General features: G+C 46.9%; 1 protein-coding gene and 1 long non-coding RNA gene across 2 annotated transcripts; both read right to left on the bottom strand.

The window, feature by feature from the left end:
- Window positions 1-1,469: 1,469 nt before the first annotated feature.
- LOC135391771 (uncharacterized) lies at window positions 1,470-10,882 on the bottom strand. Its single transcript, XR_010422096.1, has 4 exons — window positions 10,834-10,882; window positions 9,334-9,465; window positions 4,618-4,814; window positions 1,470-1,510 (listed from the first exon to the last, which is right to left on the bottom strand). It is a non-coding gene; the product is annotated as an uncharacterized LOC135391771 (long non-coding RNA).
- A 4,595-nt stretch (window positions 10,883-15,477) lies between these two features.
- Window positions 15,478-17,458, bottom strand: LOC135392535 (uncharacterized). Its single transcript, XM_064623243.1, has 2 exons — window positions 17,432-17,458; window positions 15,478-16,650 (listed from the first exon to the last, which is right to left on the bottom strand). Exons 1-2 carry the CDS (start codon window positions 17,456-17,458, stop codon window positions 15,478-15,480), a joined length of 1,200 nt encoding a protein of 399 aa, XP_064479313.1.
- Window positions 17,459-18,397: the final 939 nt, after the last annotated feature.

Genomic DNA, 18,397 nt, shown 5'->3' with positions numbered 1-18,397 from the left:
ATCCTTGGGCGTTGCAAAATACCCTACTGGAAATAAATGTTATCCGACTATATAAAACGCCCAGTCGCGCGCATGAAAATGCCACTGCGAACTTGGACAAACCTGGATACAAAAATGTGAACACCGAAGTTGGACTAACCTAATAATAAACTAACCAACACGCTGCTCAGTCGTGTCCGCCCTGCTAAGCCTAACGACCGTGAGGCTCTTGTTCACTAACACGACTTGGACAGCAATCGAAAACCCATGAATTTTGGTGGTTATCTTATACGAAGCAATCAAACATTTTCATTGTTTCGAGATCGTAAAATCGGGAGCTCCGGAATTTAAAGTCGCCGTGAGGATATGAACTCGATCTGACGGGGAGCGAAAATGTTTAGTACGAACAAAAAGCACACAAAAGGGAATAGTCAGTAGTACGCAAAAAAGAAAAAAAAAACTGTCCACCAAGACTGTTCTCCTGAAATACGGCTCTGTGCAATGAGGTCATACGAGAAGGGCATTTCGAGGGAGGTAGATCCGATACGGGATAAAACCAGAAAGTCCTTTTGATCAAGGTCATTTGAAGAAGGACATTGCGAGAAGGGAGAATTGAGAACGGGTAGTTTCGATAACCACCCCTCCAGGCAGGAACTGAATTTTCTCTCTCTCTCTCTCTCTCTCATGGTATGGGCCACTCACGCAAATTCCAAAATCAAATAGATCGAACGCGTAGAGACACCTCTCGGTAAAGTGTGGTGTTCATCTGGCCGTGCGTTTCTGAAACGCGTGTCATCAAAACGACACAAGTCTCATTCAATCTTGTTACTAGTATTTTACTCATTTCAATGTAGCACGCCGACATACCGTTTGGATGACCTTTCTTCCCTTTTTTTTTGCTTTGTTCCAATAAATATGCCCCCCCCCCCCCCCCCCCCGAAATCACCATCAGACTCTGCCCAAGCAGCAAAATGTACTGAAAGTCGAGTGCAATAAGGGTGGACGGTATGTGTCTTATTAATGTTCCTTCGTTTCACGAGGTTGTTAAAGGAATTCCACATACCCGTCCACCCCTATTGCACTCGACTTTCAGTACATTGTGCTGCTCGGGTGCTCCCGGTCTGCCAATACAACAGAATTGCTCCAGGCAGAACGGCAGGACTCGTTCCGGATTAGATTAGATTAGATGTAGAAAGAAAAAAAAATGGTAACGTATCTGTCCCATGACGCTCTATGTATGTAAGCATGCAGTGATATAAAAGATTACTACGGAACTTTGAGGTATTCACTGCAGTCCTTTAGGTATTTCGCAGGGCACACATCTCAGGTTGTTAATGCTCCTTGGGCCAAGTCCCCAGTACCTCTTAACACTAAGAGGTCGGTTTTCAAGCTTAGCGAGGGCGTTCTTCAACTTGCTCCGGAAGTGCTCCGTATTGCCATTTGAGTTCAACATAAGACTACTTTATTCGGAATTATTCTTCAATTCTGTGGTCGAGTCTTCTTAGCCGACCGCGCTTGTCGCACGGAGCCTCTGCAATGGAAAGGAAGTCGAGTACTATAAATCTTTACCATTCCTGTCATTAGCGCAAAGAGATAAGAGAGCACTATTTGTTGTTCCAGAACTAAACGGCGGAGATAGATTGTTGTCAACAATAACAATAACTGCTGAAAAAATGATGATATGGGATGTTTTCCCGTGGTACCCAGCTTTTCAGCTTATATGGTCTCCAATGCAAGACGTTGCATAACATGTAAAGTGGCGAATCGTCACCTTGTTTTAGCTCGATTCTGTTAGGTATGATAATGCATATTAACGTTATAGCTGTGTCTGATGCACTAGGCATTCGTACACTGCCACCCGTCGAAAGAGAGCGAAACATGTGTCTGATTTTACGGGGTTTTCGACAAATCCACCTGCATGAACCGGACATACGTCAACATAGCTTAACAAAACTGGACATCCCCAAACGATCTTTGAGCATCATGAGTGAATCAGAGCCACGAAGGCGTACCCAATGAAGAACGACTGTGTGCGGGCTATTAGTTAGGTTTGATTCTGTTAGCATTCGCTTTTGTTTTGATGATATAGACGTTATACACTCTTTAAAACGGGGAGTATATTCTATATACAGTAACTTCTTCACATATATCACTCCGTTTGGAGTGTACAAGGGAGTTAAAAGGTTTCCTCACTCCCTGAATGGTCTGAGGAGACTCCTTTTTGAGAGTAATTGCACTCTCCAAAAGGGAGTGATCTATGCGGTGGCGAAGAAAACGAGTCAAAGTACACCCTTGTTTTTAAGAGTGATATTGCATGACAACCTTGATCCATGTTGTGGGTACTTTTTCTTATTTTGCTACAAGTTCTATAATACTTACTTAATTAATACTAACTAGTCTTAGAACCTACTGTCCTGATCAGAGAAAACAGAAAGACGAATGACTGTGCTCTGAGACTAGAACCGTCAGTTATGAAGTCATTGTTATGCCACAAATATTCAGTTATGAAGGCCCGTGCATTTCACCTCTATGTGTATCGACACGGGGATAATTGACACTTGTGGGTTTTTATAGCTCTTCTTTAGCAGTGTTGCGATATGGAGAAGTGACGTTTCGATACAAATTGTGAGAACAAGAGAGCGCCATCTTTTTGTGCTGTGTGTCCGTGCGCAAGTAAACGGAAACATGGAGCCTGAAAATATACTCTGACATACTCTGACCGAATTCGTGGCAGTTTAGTAATTTCGCTTAAAGGTACTGTAAGGCAGCAGGCATACAATCTTATATTGTTGACTCATTTGACAGCCTAGGTGCTCAGCATACACAAACGCCACAAATTTCGTTCAAATCCACCCCATAGTTTTTTAGAAAATGAAGTTTCAATATTACGGGCAACTCTGTGTCTAAGCTAAAACCCGACACGAACTCCACAGTTCCCGTCATGTAGGGCGGCTGACATAAACATGCAAATAACAATGGAGTGTACAGCGACATGTGTTGACCGCTACCATCACCACAGCGGCTTGCCGGACGTGGTGCATTTTTGCGTAGGCGGCTTTCATGGTGATTCTGCTGGCAGGTTGTTACTCATTTACACGATGTACCAATGTTCTTGCATTTTGAAAGACAGCAACTACCTGAACAAGCTTATAAAAGAAAGTTCATGAAGCCGGCTACTTGGCCTATGACTTAGCCGACAGAGGGTTGGATACATGTAACACTGTTGCTCGATGAATAGGCGATTGTTTCCCACCAGGCGTCGCACCGCGTCCTTTCACCGCAATAGACCTCTACCTGTTTGAAAACAAATGACGTCATAATGTTCGACAGCGCCACGAGTTTGGTAGAGTTGAACTACGTTCAATGCTACTGGCGAACAAGGTCGCGCCCGAAAGCCACGGTCTTGAGGGGATTACGATGGGTCTCTGAAAAGGACTCAACCTTCGGTCCTACTTTTCTTTCAATAGGAGGCAGCGAACAAATGCCAATTCGTGGAAGCCAGCTCTCCCCTTCCGATCTGTTTTGGTTTCGGTGTGTCTACCAACGTCATGATGACGTTTCTCGGGTAGAGGTTTATTTCGAAAGTGATAAAAAAATATTTAGGATTCTCTGTCGCACATAAAATTTGCACTGTGGGTTTCTTTCGGCATAAGGTTTCAAATGCCGCTGCCAATATTAACACCTTGCCTGCTTGATTGATTAACACCTTGCCTGCTTGAAGATTCACCACTGTTGGTGAAGAGTGCAAATAAGTCTGGCCATCTAAGGCTGTAAGGCATTTGGTCATTCCATGAGTTGCCCTCGAACATTGTTTTTGCCGATTATCATAATTGATTATGTAAAGCGCAGTCACTCACGGCCATTGATGTTCTGTGCGCATTGCCAGTGCCACTGATTGTGATCACTGTTGTTTCGCGAATCATAAAATGTATAACACAATCATAAAATGTAGTTAATTAAAACCCCCATGGTGTGGGAAACACGTTGCAATAGAAGTATTGTGGAGTTCTGCCACCCAAAATAGTAAATGTGCAATAAATGATTATTGGTTTCATTGCTGTAGCGCAGGTGAAGTCTCCATTTTTTCAGACATCAAACGCGATTGAAACACTTACAGTAAAGCGTGTCGATGAGATAACTGCCTACACACAGCGTTTTTAAGTGACAAAGCGCAACTCCAAATTTGCGATCAGTCCCATTTGGACGTCGGTATGTGAAAGCCATTTCTCGCTGAAAGTTCTCCTGCGTCCGCAGCCGATTATACTGCTCAGAGAGCTATATATCGCTGCACACCCGTGCACGTGTAAAATAAAACAAAATTCAAATACGTTGAACAATCTTATTTGGTTTGTTGCGCTCAAAACCACCCAAAACGGCCAGCTCAGCCCACGCGCCAACATACGGATACCATGCGCCAGACGCGACTGTCACGGCTCTGCTGCAGCTTATGCACGCGCCGCCGCACGGCAGCGCCGGTCCCTAGGCTAACTTTCCGGCGGAGTTTCGTGACCAGAGAGTATCAAAGGACCGTGCCTGTGTTATGTGTAATTTTTGTCCTGGACAAGCGCGAGATTTCCGACACTTTTATCACTGAATTTCGATGCTTTCGGCGCGTAAGCTAGCCGTCAGATAACTTACCGTGACGATGCGAAATTATTAGCGTATGCATGCTTTGACGCATTCATTCGAACTTGAGAATCTGTTTCCAGTGTTCACCCCGGGGCAGTCCGGGACGTAACTGCAACGTCTACCACCGTCTCTCACATTACGGAAGGTCCACACCTTGGTGGTTCCTGCACACGGGGTCCTCCATGGAGGCGGTTGGTTGCAACGCGCTGCATGGAGAAAAGACGCACACACACACACATTTCAGTTTGTTTGATGCCGTAGAAATTTCGTCCACACTCGCTAAACATGAGACAACCCAAAAGTGACGCAACTAGATATTAAAGAGAAAAAAAAAAAAAAAACACGGAAAACAACATCACGTTTTTTCCCGTGCCAAGAAATTGTGGGTTTTATTGCGCCATGTTCAACTTAAGCAGGAAAAGAAATCTACGTGTCTTTGTATGTCCTGCTCAACCACACCCCCTCCTCTTTTCCAAAGAAGTGAAACTAGCCGCCTGATCAGAGCAGGCTGACCTCACTTCTCTACTTCTCTTCCCTTGTACTTTATCCCCCCTCCCCTGTACTATACTCTTTTATAGCTTAACTATAACTTCTAACTACCTCTTGCGATTGTAGTTTAACTACTAGTGTAACTACATCGTAGCACCAATAGTTAAAACTACTTTGTAACTACTCTGACGTAGTTTCACTACTTTTTAAACTACCTTTTTGCGTTTTTGTGCACATCGAAAGCTTTTAGCCTCGTCTCCTCCCATCTTTCTGATGGAAATAAAGACGTATGTATGTACGTACGACGTATGTATCGTTATACAGAGAAGGCAGGGTTAAGCGTAACTACCGGGTATAGCATTCAGAGCCCTGTATTTTAGTAACAATTTTTTTTCTCTCTCTCTCGTTTAATTACGCAGGCATTTTTATTGCTTCATATACTTACATTGCAAGCTTTTCTTATTTACCCGAGGTGTAAATTATAAATTTGTAAAGCGTGCCAGGAAACAGCAACTACATACGCCGTTGTAGGTATAAGGGGAAGCAATACCGTGATAGGAGGGGGGGGATGGAGGTGAAAGGCCGTTGTCGGCCTCACAGAGGTGAGCCTCACTGACGCCCTGGGGAAAGTGCGTCCTGGGCCGACTTCTAAGTGAACGGTGCCGACATATGTCTGAAAGCGTCTGAGGAAAACCAAGGAAAAACCTCAGACAGCATAGCCGGCACCGGGTTTCGAACACGGGTACCCCCCAGTCCCGACGTGACATGGCCAGCACGCTAACCAGGTGAAACTGTGCAGCGCCAACACGCAGTGTATAGTGTCACGTGGCCAATCTTGACAGCCAATACGGAATCAGAGTGACTATGATGGACTACGTTATCTGGCGGAGGAACCAGCGTGACCTCTCTGTGTCCAGCATCCCATTTGCAGTGAAGTAATAGTATGAGAGCTGACGGACTATATTTCTTTTCCTTCTTAAGTCGAACACGAGTATAGTTGCTATTCTTAATTTTAATTAAGTATTTTTTATATCATTTCATCTCCTGGTTTGTTTTTATCATTCAAACGTAAGCAACATTTCGATGTAAAAGTGTGAATGAGCTGAAGAGCATGTGAATGAGCATGAAGAAAGGATAACGGGGAAATGAGTGCACTGAGAGTCTCAGACATACCAGGGATGGGCATAAATACATTTTTTTTAAATTTAAATATGAGTACAAATTTAAATATAAATACTTTTTTGAATTGCGTATTTAAATACTCACCATAAACACTTTTCAATATGAGTATTTAAATACAAACTATAAATACAGTATTTAAATACCGTAAGTACTACTAGTGTATAAATACTGTGAGGACCATGTCATCTGGAATTAGAGATGACCATGAGAACAAATCAGCAAGGAATGATAGCATTTATTTGTTAGATTATCATGGCAAGTTTAATATTAGAAGTTTCTGGAAGACTGCGTCTTTAGGCGTCTTCTGTTCGGCTGTACAATCAGATTCGCAAAGGAGAACAGCATCCCCACAGGTGCCGATGAACACAGCTGCGACCATTGTCCGCAACAACATTGAAAAACTCGCCGTGTAAAATGGTTTGTTGCATGCATGCTAGATCAACAACTGCGCCCCAAACTAGCCCATCTTCCCGAAAGGTAAAATGAGTCAGTATATTCTGTATCGCGTTGTAATAATAACGAGGGGCCTTTACAGAGGACCTCCATTGGCAGCAAACCGTGCCCCAGAAAAATGGTCACAAAGTAAGGATGTCATACTAACGAGTGTCATATTAACGCGGGTTCACTGTATTTAGTGACTCTAGTAATATTATATTCAAGACCATCAACTTGTCACAGCACGGACTGCCGAGTCCCAGTTCGTCGAACACAGGTAAGCGGATTAGCTGCGAAAGGTCTAACCCTTTCGGCAAGCTTTCGGTAAGACAACAGCTTTTTGGGAATTTCGGTATGGCGGAAACCAATCTACTATACAGGGTATTTTTTTATTCGTTACAGAATTTTTATTTAAAAAACTAGCAGAGAAAAATTGATTTTTTTGTAGTTGAGTTATATGGCCAAGCGAACATTCACTCGGTGAAAGTATGTAACTGCGAGGTCACTAATTACCTAAAATTCATTATTGAACTTTTTAATCGGGGGATTTCGCGCGAAAGTGAGGTAACAGAACGCGAGATATTCCTTGTTGAAAGCCATTCGATGTTTTAAAAGCCCTTAAACGTGTGTTGAAATATCCATTGCTGAATTTCGCTATGCAAATTCGCCGAAACAAGAACTACGCACTTTTCCAGCGCAGAAAGAGCAATGGGCAACCCATGTGAACCCAAGCAGCACAATGTACTGAAAGTGGAGTGCAATAGGGGTGGACGGGTAGCTGGAAGACCTTGAGCAGACTCATGAAGCTAAAGAACATTGATAACACACATACCGTCCACCCCTATTGCACTCGACTTTCAGTACATTGTGCTGCTTGGGAAAGGGCCCCGTGCTTTGGAGCGATGAAGCTGATTGGTGTAGGAGCTAATCTGTTGGCCAGATAGACCGCTCTCCGACCCGACTCGAACAGTGCGTACTTCTTGTTTCGGAGCGAAATTCACACACATTGTAAGGACGTGCTCTCAAGCGGTGAATCACCCCAGGCCATAGTCACGATTTATTTGTTGTTGTTTGAACGCATCTTGTAGGTTCACAACAAATCAAACTATCGCAATGCAGGACTACGAGTGCCAAGTGGAAGCTGTTCGCAAAACAACTGTGCATTTGGCACTACATACTCGTATGCTATACGTTTCTTTTGTGTGTGTGTGTGTGTGTGCTCCTTACCACAGATATCTCCACCACGAAAGAACACATTCATTATGAGCAACCCTTGGGTTACCCCTCCCCGTTCCCCCAAATTTGTGAAAGGCATTTAACATGTATCAACTATGCCCTATTTTTGTTCCGTTGGTAGCGTGCTTCGCGGGAACATTTTGCCCACCTATGGCTTATGGGTAATTTTTTTTCTGGGAATGTTTTTCTCTTTCTTTTTTAGAAACATTGTATCCGGTTGCCCTGGCTGTCGGCATGATTTTACCAGCACCAAGAGTGATTGAAAATCACGTTTCCCTCACTCATCTCTGTTCACTTCAGTTCGCCACACATGTCACCCATTCATTAGACATAGCAGTATCAAAGCCAGGACCACACTCTTCAGTCCTATAACTTGAGGACCTTTAAAGTCAGCTGTCATTGACGTACTTTTGTTTTTACGTTTTGTGAGACACATTTTCGAAAAGACACGCAGCGTTCTGTGCAGTGGCCACTAACGTCTTCGAATGGGCACCGCCATTCGTTCCTTCACATCAGGGGTGACACAAGCATGCCATTGTTGTAACTACCCCCAAGCGGGTGCTTTTGGCAAAACTGCCATCATGTCCTGGTGGCACGTCAAGGATAACGTCATTTTGAGGTCATGTGACTTTGTTTACATGTCGTTTTGCCGCTTACCGATATATTTCCGTCGTCATAACGCCAAAAGATGGACGTATTTTGCCAGAGTAAACTATGCGGTGCTTCTTCCGCAACATGGTAGCCCATTTCCCATTAGTTTAAGTACATCGCATCGGCCCAGTGAGTCTTAACGCGTGCTCGCTCGTCATCACATCCTTGGAAGTCGTCAACAGTAGGAGGCCTTATGCGCAAAGCTGCGCGTTTTACCGCGAGATTATCGCATAAAAATAATTACCGTGATCGAAAGACATCCAAAAACGTTGCGCAGCGACAACAACCGCATTGTTTACAAACGGTTTGGCCGCCGATCACGGGCGCCGCCATCTTTAAAGTCACGTGCGCCTTGACGTTTGTTGAGACGTGCGACCAGGACCCGTCCATGATGCATTGCGTTCGCCCAACACGCTTTCGTCTACGGAGCAATACATTGGATGCCACCCCTTATTCCTTCATCTCCCTGTGTGTTGTGTTGATTGCGCGAACAATCGTTGAAACACCTCATCTCATCGTAATTCGTGTAGTTGTTGTTGTTGTTGTTGCGAACATCTGGGACAAGCTCCGGTCAAATGTATAGCCACCGGTGGGGACGGTGGGGTTGATGACAAACCAAAACATCCATTTCTCCTCTAGCTATTTCTGTCTTTCTTACTGGGCGAGGCTTGGAAAGTATCCTGTGTGCCTAATCTTATAATTTATAAAGTACTGTACAGCAGATATACTCACGATCCTTAGCTTCGTGTACGTGGATCGCGCACACAAGAAGCAGAAAAGCGAAGAGAAGGATCTTTGACTGCATGGCTGGGACGAATGGACACCTTCGATGAAGAACGAAAAAGAACTGACGGCTGAAAAGAACTGATGGCGATAAGGTTAAGGCGCGGAAACAAAACGCTCTGCTAACGCGAGTTCTACAATACTGCGTAACTGACAGTTCACAGAACTTCACGTGAGCATTTGTTAGATTACTGCACAGATGTCATGTTTCCTGTTCTATGAACAATGATGCTTTTATAGCATGTTCCTTGAAAACTACGTTTCCGGATGCATGGTGAATGAGCTATTGCTTTTGGGATGATTAGTGAGAAGGGCACTTGATGTTTACCACCGATCGATCAACATTGTGTACCTTCAAATAGTTAGCGGAAGAAAGGTTTTCGTTTTGCGAGGCGAAGTAATCAACTGAGCTTTACCGGAAACAATTGACCTTTTTCACACCCGCGTCGTATCCTAGCGGCTGTCCAGCGAAACACAATCGGCGCGCGCCAAAGCACAGCCGGAGCCATATTGAGAACGCCGAAGAAGGACCCCTATATATTGAATAGATGGCGCCATATATTCGATATATAGGGGTCCTTCTTCGGCGCCGTCAGGGTCACAGAGCATGCGCAGGAGCGTTGTGAAAAAAATCCATTGCCGTTTATTCGCACGCTACTTTCTGGGTTATTATTGCTATTGCGCTATTTATGAATTAACCAAATTAGGCACCGGGACAAAAACGTTTAATTGGAAATGACTCTGAATCAACATAGAACAAGCCGCCATATTGACACTGGGAACGAGGCCAACCGGGAGTCGCGCGCAGGGATCGGAACCATTATTTCTTTCGGTTCGGGTTCAGGTTCAGGCTTATTGGTTTAGTTCGGGTTCAGCTCCGCAGCAGCGCAAAATGTCGGTTCGAACCGGTCTAGGGACGTGAATTTTGAGCAGACTGCCGTGAGTGAAAAGCAAGCACATCCTTACGCTTCTCAAAGTTTTGTCGGGTCGAAAACAGGAATTCCAGTTAAATCAGCCAGCAGATTGCAGAGTTCGGCTTTGTTCCTCTTCAATAAACCTCTACCTGAGAAACGTCATCACGACGTTGGTAGACAGATTGAAACCGAAACAAATCGGAAGGGGAGGGCTGGGTTCCTCAAGACCGTGGCTTTCGTGCGCGACCTTGTTCGCTTCTAGCTTCCAGCGTAGTTCGACTCTACCAAATTGGTGGCGCTATCGAATACTATGACGTCATTTGTTTACAAACAGGGAGAGGTCTATTGGGGATTATCACGAATTTTCACGACTTCCTCATGATTCAGATCCATCCTTCGACGCTGCGATGGATGGTGACGTGTTCTTCGCAGGAGTTAATGATGCGCCAAATGTATCCGCCGTACTTTCTGTTGGTGCACAGCTTATAGTTTGCATAAATCTAGGTTTGTACAGATAAATAGAATGCTAACTTACTTTGACATATGGCGAATTCGGGGGGTCATTTCGTAGCAACTTTTTTGCTTTTTGCCAGATCCCGCATGTCCTTGCCAGCTTTGTCGGATCTCGCATGTTCGCGTCGCTGCACTTTCCGAGCGCCAGGAATTTGCCAGCTAGCACTTTTTCCGCCCCGTTTCGAAGCGACTGTGCAGCGGATTGCCCAACTATATCCCGCGATTAAAAGAACGAATAACCGAGAGGCACGGGATATATAGACTTCGTGTTGTCTACGTGTCCCGTGTCTCTCGGTTATTCGTTCTTTTAATCATCATGCACCAGTCAGTCTGCGCCCTCTCCCTTTTGTATATCCGGTGTCGCTGAAGTGCAACAAGCGAATGCTGAAGGTTTCGGTGCAGTTTTTCTCAACGTGTATAGAGAAAGCGAATGACAACGTGTTGCACAGTGCCATCGTCGCGACGCTACAAGAAGCTGAAATAGGAGGATCGTTCGTGTTCGTCCGGCAACGGTCACGTGATCCAGCGCGGACGCCGACCTACCAATGCCCGAGCGCTAGGCCGTGTTCAGGCGAAATGACCTCCCGAATTCGCCCATAGTAAACTCGCGCGCCTTTTTGGTGAGTGATGATCACCTCCAGGCAGGAACAGAATTTGCTTTATTCTCTCTCTCTCACGGCATGCACCATGGCATACGCCAGTTTCAAAATCAAATAGAGGGAACACGTAAAGACACCTCTCAGTAAAATGTGCTGTTCATCAGGCTGTGCGCTTCTGAAACGCGTGGCATCACAGGGAAAGAAGTCTCATTCTATCTTGTTACTAGTGTTTTACCCATTGAAATGTTAGCTTGTTCGAATCTACACCAGCTTGCTTGCATTCTACTTTTACGTTCAGCAAAAATAAACCGCGTCACCCGAACTTACCGCTTGGGTTCTGAGCACAAGAAAAAGTGCTAAAAGTTTATTTTATTTCTTTTTTTTTTCCTTTCTTCCTGTTTCCCGTGTTTGTCAGCAAGAATAGACCGCCGACATACCGTCTGGATGACCTTTCTTCCCTTTTTTGCTTCCTTCTAATAAATATATCCCCCCTCCCCGAAATCACCATCAGACTCTGCTCCCAGTCTGCCAATAGAACAGAATTGCTCCAGGTAAAGCGGCCAGACTCGTTCCGGAGTAGATTAGATTAGATGTAGAAAGAAAGAAAAAAAAATGGTAACCTATCTGTTCCATGACGCTCGATGTGTGAAAGCATCCAGTGGTATAAAAGATTACTTCAGGACTTTGAGGTATTCACAGCAGTCCTCGAGGTATTTCGCCAGGGCACACAGCGCTGGTTGTTGGTGCTGCTTTGGCCAAGTCCCCCAGTACCTTCTCAACACTAAGATGTCGGTTGTCAAGCTTCGCAAGGGCGTTCTTCAACTTGCTCCGGAAGTGCTCCGAATTGCCGTTTGAGTTCAACATAAGACTCCTTTATTCGGAATTATGCTCCAATTCTGTGGTCGAATCTTCTTAGCCGACCGCGCTTGTAGTCCCCAGTACCTTCTCAATGCTAAGAGGTCGGTTGTCAAGCTTAGCAAGGGCGATGAAAGGTGAAAGTCACTGAAAAGATTAGCCAGCTAAGCTAACACACCTCCCCAGCGACTTTCAAAGGTGCGTCATCTGAAAGGACAAACCAGCCACTCTCTCTCACTCATCCTCCTTGAACTCTTACATTTTTGATCACTCATACACACATTCATACGACGGCAAGAGGACGAGAGTGGCGCAGGCAGAGACGCAAGTGGCAACTGTTGAACATGAGAGAACTGATGTTCTGAGGCTGGAACAACATAGAAAGGACAAGCACATACAAAGCCTCGAATTGCCTAAGAAATTAACGAAAGTGTCAATTTCTTAGGCAATTCGAGGCTTTGTACGTGTTTGTCCTTTTCATGTTGTTCCAGCCTCAGAACATCAGTTCTCTCATGTTAGCAAGGGCGTTCTTCAACTTGCTCCGGAAGGGCTCCGAATTGCCATTGGAATTCAACATAAGGCTCCTTTATTCGGAATAATCCTCCGATTCCGTGGACGAGTCTTCTTGACTGATCGGGCTTATTGTGGTACGGCGCCTCTGCAATGGGAAGCAAATCGATTACTATAAATCTTTACCATTCCTGTCATTAGCGTAAAAAGGGTAAGAGAGCAGTATTTGTTGTTCCAGAACTAAACGGTGTAGTCAACAATAACAATAAATTGAAGGAAACAGGCGACAACCTTCACGTTACGTGATATCGAAGAAGTGATTTATTCCAGCGGAGATCGCGCCGGCAACGACTCGGCACGAGGGGATAGCGATGGCGCTGTATGCCGATGGTGCTGGATCCGCTACAGCTGCCCCCCTCCTAGTGAATGGGCGAAGTTCATGAATGGTGCGTGCAGAGTACCGGCGTACCGGCGCACAGGACACCGGCGGCGCGGCGGGAGCTGGCGGGCGGAGGCTGTAAGGCAGTGACTTGCGGGCGCTTGGAGTTGAGTAATTGTGTAGCCTTCCCGCAGCTAGGCTACACAATTGAGGCTTGAGCCGGTCAATAGAAACTTTGTCGTCCTTCCCGTTGATGCGCAGCGTGAAGTGCTTCGGTGTACGGCTGATGACGGGGTAGGGTCCGTTGTAGGGCGGTTGAAGGGGCTTGCGTACAACGTCGATACGCACAAAAACCTGTGTGCACGTGAGCAGGTCCCGATGAGCGTAGAACTCCGCGCCAGAGGTGCGACGCGGGGGCGTCGGACGCAGGTCGGCGAAAACGGCTCGCAGCCGAGAAACGTGGCCTGCGGGGTCGGGAACGGTGTTGGCGGACGTAGGCGCGAAGTACTCGCCCGGAAGGCGATAGGGTCGTGCCGTACACCAGCTGCGCGGTAGTGCATCTCAAGTTTGGCTTGAAAACCGACCACAGGCCGAGAAGGATGATTGGTAAGGCTTTAGTCCAGACTGAGGGGTTGGAGTGGGCTCGCAAGGCAGCTTTAAGGTGACGATGAAACCGCTCCACCAGGCCGTTAGATGCGGGGTGGTAGGCGGTGGTGCGAGTGCGGTGGGTGCCAAGGAGCGCAGTAAGCGCGGCAAAGATGGACGATTCAAATTGCCGTCCCCGGTCGGTAGTCATGGTGGAGGGGACCCCGAAACGGAACACCTATGTCAATACCAACGTTTATAGATAGGGTCAGTTGGGAAAGCGCGCGGCCTCCCCGTAGAGACGCGGCGGCCCGTTGCTATTGGCTCCCGTTGGATGGCGCTGCCATAGCTTCAGGATCGACTCTCCGCATGTCGTCTGCTCGCTCCGTGTGTTCGAATGGCGCGGATCGCGACATTTCCGAATGCAAAGTACACGCATAGCGAGCAATTATTGCCGGAGTAGGCCTTTTCAAGCAATACATTGCTCGGATGGAATACGTACCAGATCGCGGTCATGAAATTTTCATTAAATTATAGCGGGAATGAAGCGCTCGTACCTCCCGGAAGATGGCAAGTGCGCATATGCTCCTGTGCGTGCGCACGCATAGAGAGCGAACATCTGCCGCTCATGCCTGCTCCTACCAAGTAATAGTTCGCAAACATTTTAATTTTCCTTCTTTCTTACATGAGTTTTACCTTCTTTCTCACAGACGAAACCTTTCCGGGCGCGCTCAACTTTTTTGTGGCATCCTTTGCTGCAAAGTGCATTCTCAGCATAACATACGACTGCAGCAGCTCTGATCTGAGCATATCGCTGTGCTCACTGCATCCTACGCGACGTATATTGCAGTCCCTTATCGCGTCCAAAAGAGTCCAAAAGGTATCCCCACAGAGGCTTCTCTCGTCCAGCAATGTTGACACATTATTCTCAATAGTTCTGAACATTGTGAAGAGCGCCCAAGAGGGATGCGTTAGGCTTCCACGTTCAAACTCCCTCTCCAACGTGAGGAATGCCTCAGGGCACTGCGGACTATCAGACTGAATGTCAGTTGTGCACAGTGAGCACGCCACGTGCTTCAAGAAGGTGTGAACAAGGTAGCCGCACCGGTAGTACACCACACAATCTTGGGCAGCTGGGAGGGCGTATGCGTGTTCTGGTCCACGTGCATGTGCTACTCCTGTACCTTCTTTTTCATTGCATGTTGTAGCACAGAGCTCGGCCATTTTTACGCGTAAATTCTCCTGGATTCTCCTTTCTACCCAATTTCATTGTGTTCTGCACGGCGGCAAGGACCGTTGTCGGCTGTGCTTCAACATTGCCTGTGATGGAGGCCTTTATGGGAGTGTACAAGCTAAGAAGCCTGTATATGTGGGTCAGCCAAGACGTACATCACAGATGTACGTCTTGGCTGTAACCTTCAAATTCTTGCGTGGAATGGCACATTCCCACGCTTTGAGAACGTCGGGCTCGCTTGTGCCGTGGCATAGAAGTTTCCCCTGCTGACTTGTAGCCGCTTTTGCAACCGGGAGCACAGCATGTCGGCATGGTACTTCACCACCGTTACCTTAATACAGGAAGAAATCTCAACTGCCGAAACAAAACTCGCTCCATACGACGCAGCTCCGTAAGCAGCGAATACGATAAGCCGGCGACCTCGATCTCAAAGCGCTGTCAGCGCCATCCCGCGGAGAGCCAATGAAAAGGGGCCGCCGCGGGCGCCGAGTTTCCCAACTGACTCTATCTATAAACGTTGGTCAATACGAAGGCAGCGGCGACAGTGCTGGCGGTGATGTCAGGAATAGGGGCGGCCTCGGGCCATCTCGTGAACCTGTCAATGAAAGTAAGCAGGTAGCGGTGCCCTTGCGAAGGCGGCAGAGGGCCCACGATGTCGAGGTGCACCTTGTCAAAACGCTGATCTGGCGGAAGGAAACTTGCGACAGGTGCGGAAGTGTGGCGGTGTATTTTGGCCCGTTGGCATGCAGTGCAAGCAGGAACGTGTCCACTGCTTGATCTGGGCATGCATGCGAGGCCAGACGTATCGCGAGGCGAGCAACTTCTGCGTTGCCCGTATGCCAGGATGAGACAACGCGTGGAGGGTGTTGAAAACTTGCCGGCGGAGAGCGACCGGTACGAAAGGCCGAGGGTTGCCAAGAGAGGTGTCACAAAAGATAGTCGACGTGGCTCCTGGGAGTAGCAGGTCCTCAAAACGGAGCGCCGAATTGGGATCCGCGCGGAGCGTGGCCAATTCTTCGTCTGAAGCCTGGTGACTGGCCAACATTTCGAGGGAGAAAGGTTGTCGGGGACAAGACGCGGGTCTCGTGACAAGGCGTTGATACGGCTGAGGGTATCCGCTACAGTATTGTCCGTGACGCTGATATGTCTGATATCAGTGGAGAATTCAGAAACGAATGAGAGTTGGCGGATTTCTCGAGGGGTGTAGTTGGTGCCGGATGACACGAAGGCGTAGGTTAGCGGCTTGTGATCGGTGTAGATGGTGAAAAGCCGACCCTCGAGAAAATGGCGAAAGTGTTTCACGGCTAGGAAGACGGCGAGGAGTTCACGCGAAAACGTGCTATAGCGCACCTCCCTGTCCTTGAGCTTGCGCGAAAAGAAAGATAGGAGCTGCCATTGGTTGGAAACTTGCTGCTGCAGGACAGCGCCGACGGCCGAGGCGGACGCATCTACCATGAGGACAGTGGGCGCATCGGGTACCGGATGCGCCAGAAGAGTGGTCGACTGCGGCCAGTTGATAGTGGCAGAGCGACTCTTGGCTGAGGCGAGTAATGCTTCTAAAGGCTGAAGAGTTGATGCGCAGCCGGGTATGAACCGGCGATAAAAGTTGACAAGGCCCAGAAATTCCCGCAGCTTGCGTGCCAAAGGCGGCTGGGGAAAGTCTCGGATGGCTTGAACCTTGAATTGATGAGTACCATCAGATTCCGGTCGCGCCCGAGGATGTCGTCAAAACGGCAATCACCACGCCGTTCGGATTGTTTGAGTTTCTGCGGATGCCGTTTGGCCTGCAAAACGCAGCACAAACCTTCCAACGGTTCGTCGACTCAGTCATCAGAGGCCTCCCGTTTGTGTTTGCATACATCGACGATCTACTCATCGCAAGTTCTACGCCGCAGGAGCATGTCGAACATCTCCATGCACTTTTCACCCGGCTCAGCGACTTCGGCATTGTAATCAATGCCGCTAAGTCCGAATTTGGCGTAGAGCGGCTCGAATTCCTTGGCCACCTTATCACGTCCGGGTCACCAAATGAAGGAAACAGGCGAGACAACCTTCATGCTGCGTGATATTGAAGGAGTGATTTATACCAGCGGAGATCGCGCCGGCAATGACTCGGTACGAGAGGATAGCGATGACGCTGTATGGCGACGGTGCTGGAACCGCTACAAGATGATGAAAAAGTGATGATGACATATGGGATGTTTTCCCGTGGTTGTCAGCTTTTCAGCTTATATGGTCTCCAATGCAAGACGTTGCATAACATGTAAAGTGGCGAAACGTCACCTTGCTTTACTTCGATTCTGTTAGATAAGATAATGCGCATTAACGATATATATAACTGTGTCTGATGCACTTTCTTTGACGAAGGCATTCGCACACTCACACGCGTCGAAAGAGAGCGAAACATGTGTTTCTTTTTACGGGGTTTTCGACAAATTCGACAAATCCACCTGCATACCTGCATGAACTGGACATACGTCGACATAGCAGAACAAAACTTGACATCCCCAAGCGGTCTTTGAACGTCACAGCACCATTGCATAACAGAGCCATGAAGGCGTACCCAATGAAGAACCACGGTGTGCGGGCCATTAGTTAGATTTGATTCTGTTAGCATTCGCTTTTGTTTTGATGATATGGACGTTATACCCTCTTTAAAAAGGGGTGTACTATACAGTAACTTCTTTTTGGGGAGTACAACCTTGTCACAGATATCACTCCCTTTGGAGTGCACAATAACTCTCCAGTAGGCAGTTAAAGGGTCTCCTCACTCCCTGAATGGAGTAAGGAGACTCTTTTTTTAGAGTAATTGCACTCTCCAAAAGGGAGTGAAATAGATATGATGATAGATCACTCCCCAAAAGGGAGCGATCGATGTGGTGGCGAAGAAAAGTAGTTAAAGTACACCCTTGTTTTTAAGAGTGATATTGCACAACAACCTTGATCCATGTTAGGGGTGCTTTTTCTTGTTGCTAGCAGTTCTATAATACTTACTTAATGAATTAATACGAACTAATCTTGGAACCTTCTGTCCTGATCAGCGAAAACAGAAAGACGACGGCGGCAAACCGTCAGTTATGAAGTCATTGTACGCCACAAATATTCAATTATGAAGTTCCGTGCATTTCACCTCTATGTGTATTGACACGAGGATAATTGACACTAACAGTGTTGCGATATGGAGAAGTTACGTTTCCATACAAATTATGAAGATAAGAGAGCGCCATGTTTTTGTGCTGTGTGTCACTTCCGTGCGCAAGTAACCAGGCACACGAAGCCTGAAAGTACATAATCTGACCAGATCGGTGGCTGATCATTAATTTTCCCTAATAGGGAAATCCCTGAGGCAGATTTTATTGCGAAAGACGTCTATGTAAGGGTTCGTTTTCACGCTAACGTTACCGTTAGCGTGGAAAGTCGCGAC

The sequence above is a fragment of the Ornithodoros turicata genome, chromosome 4, assembly GCF_037126465.1.
Source record: "Ornithodoros turicata isolate Travis chromosome 4, ASM3712646v1, whole genome shotgun sequence".
Taxonomy (NCBI): domain Eukaryota; kingdom Metazoa; phylum Arthropoda; class Arachnida; order Ixodida; family Argasidae; genus Ornithodoros; species Ornithodoros turicata.
Note: the sequence above shows the minus strand (reverse complement) of the source record. Positions and strands in the feature narration are given on the sequence as shown.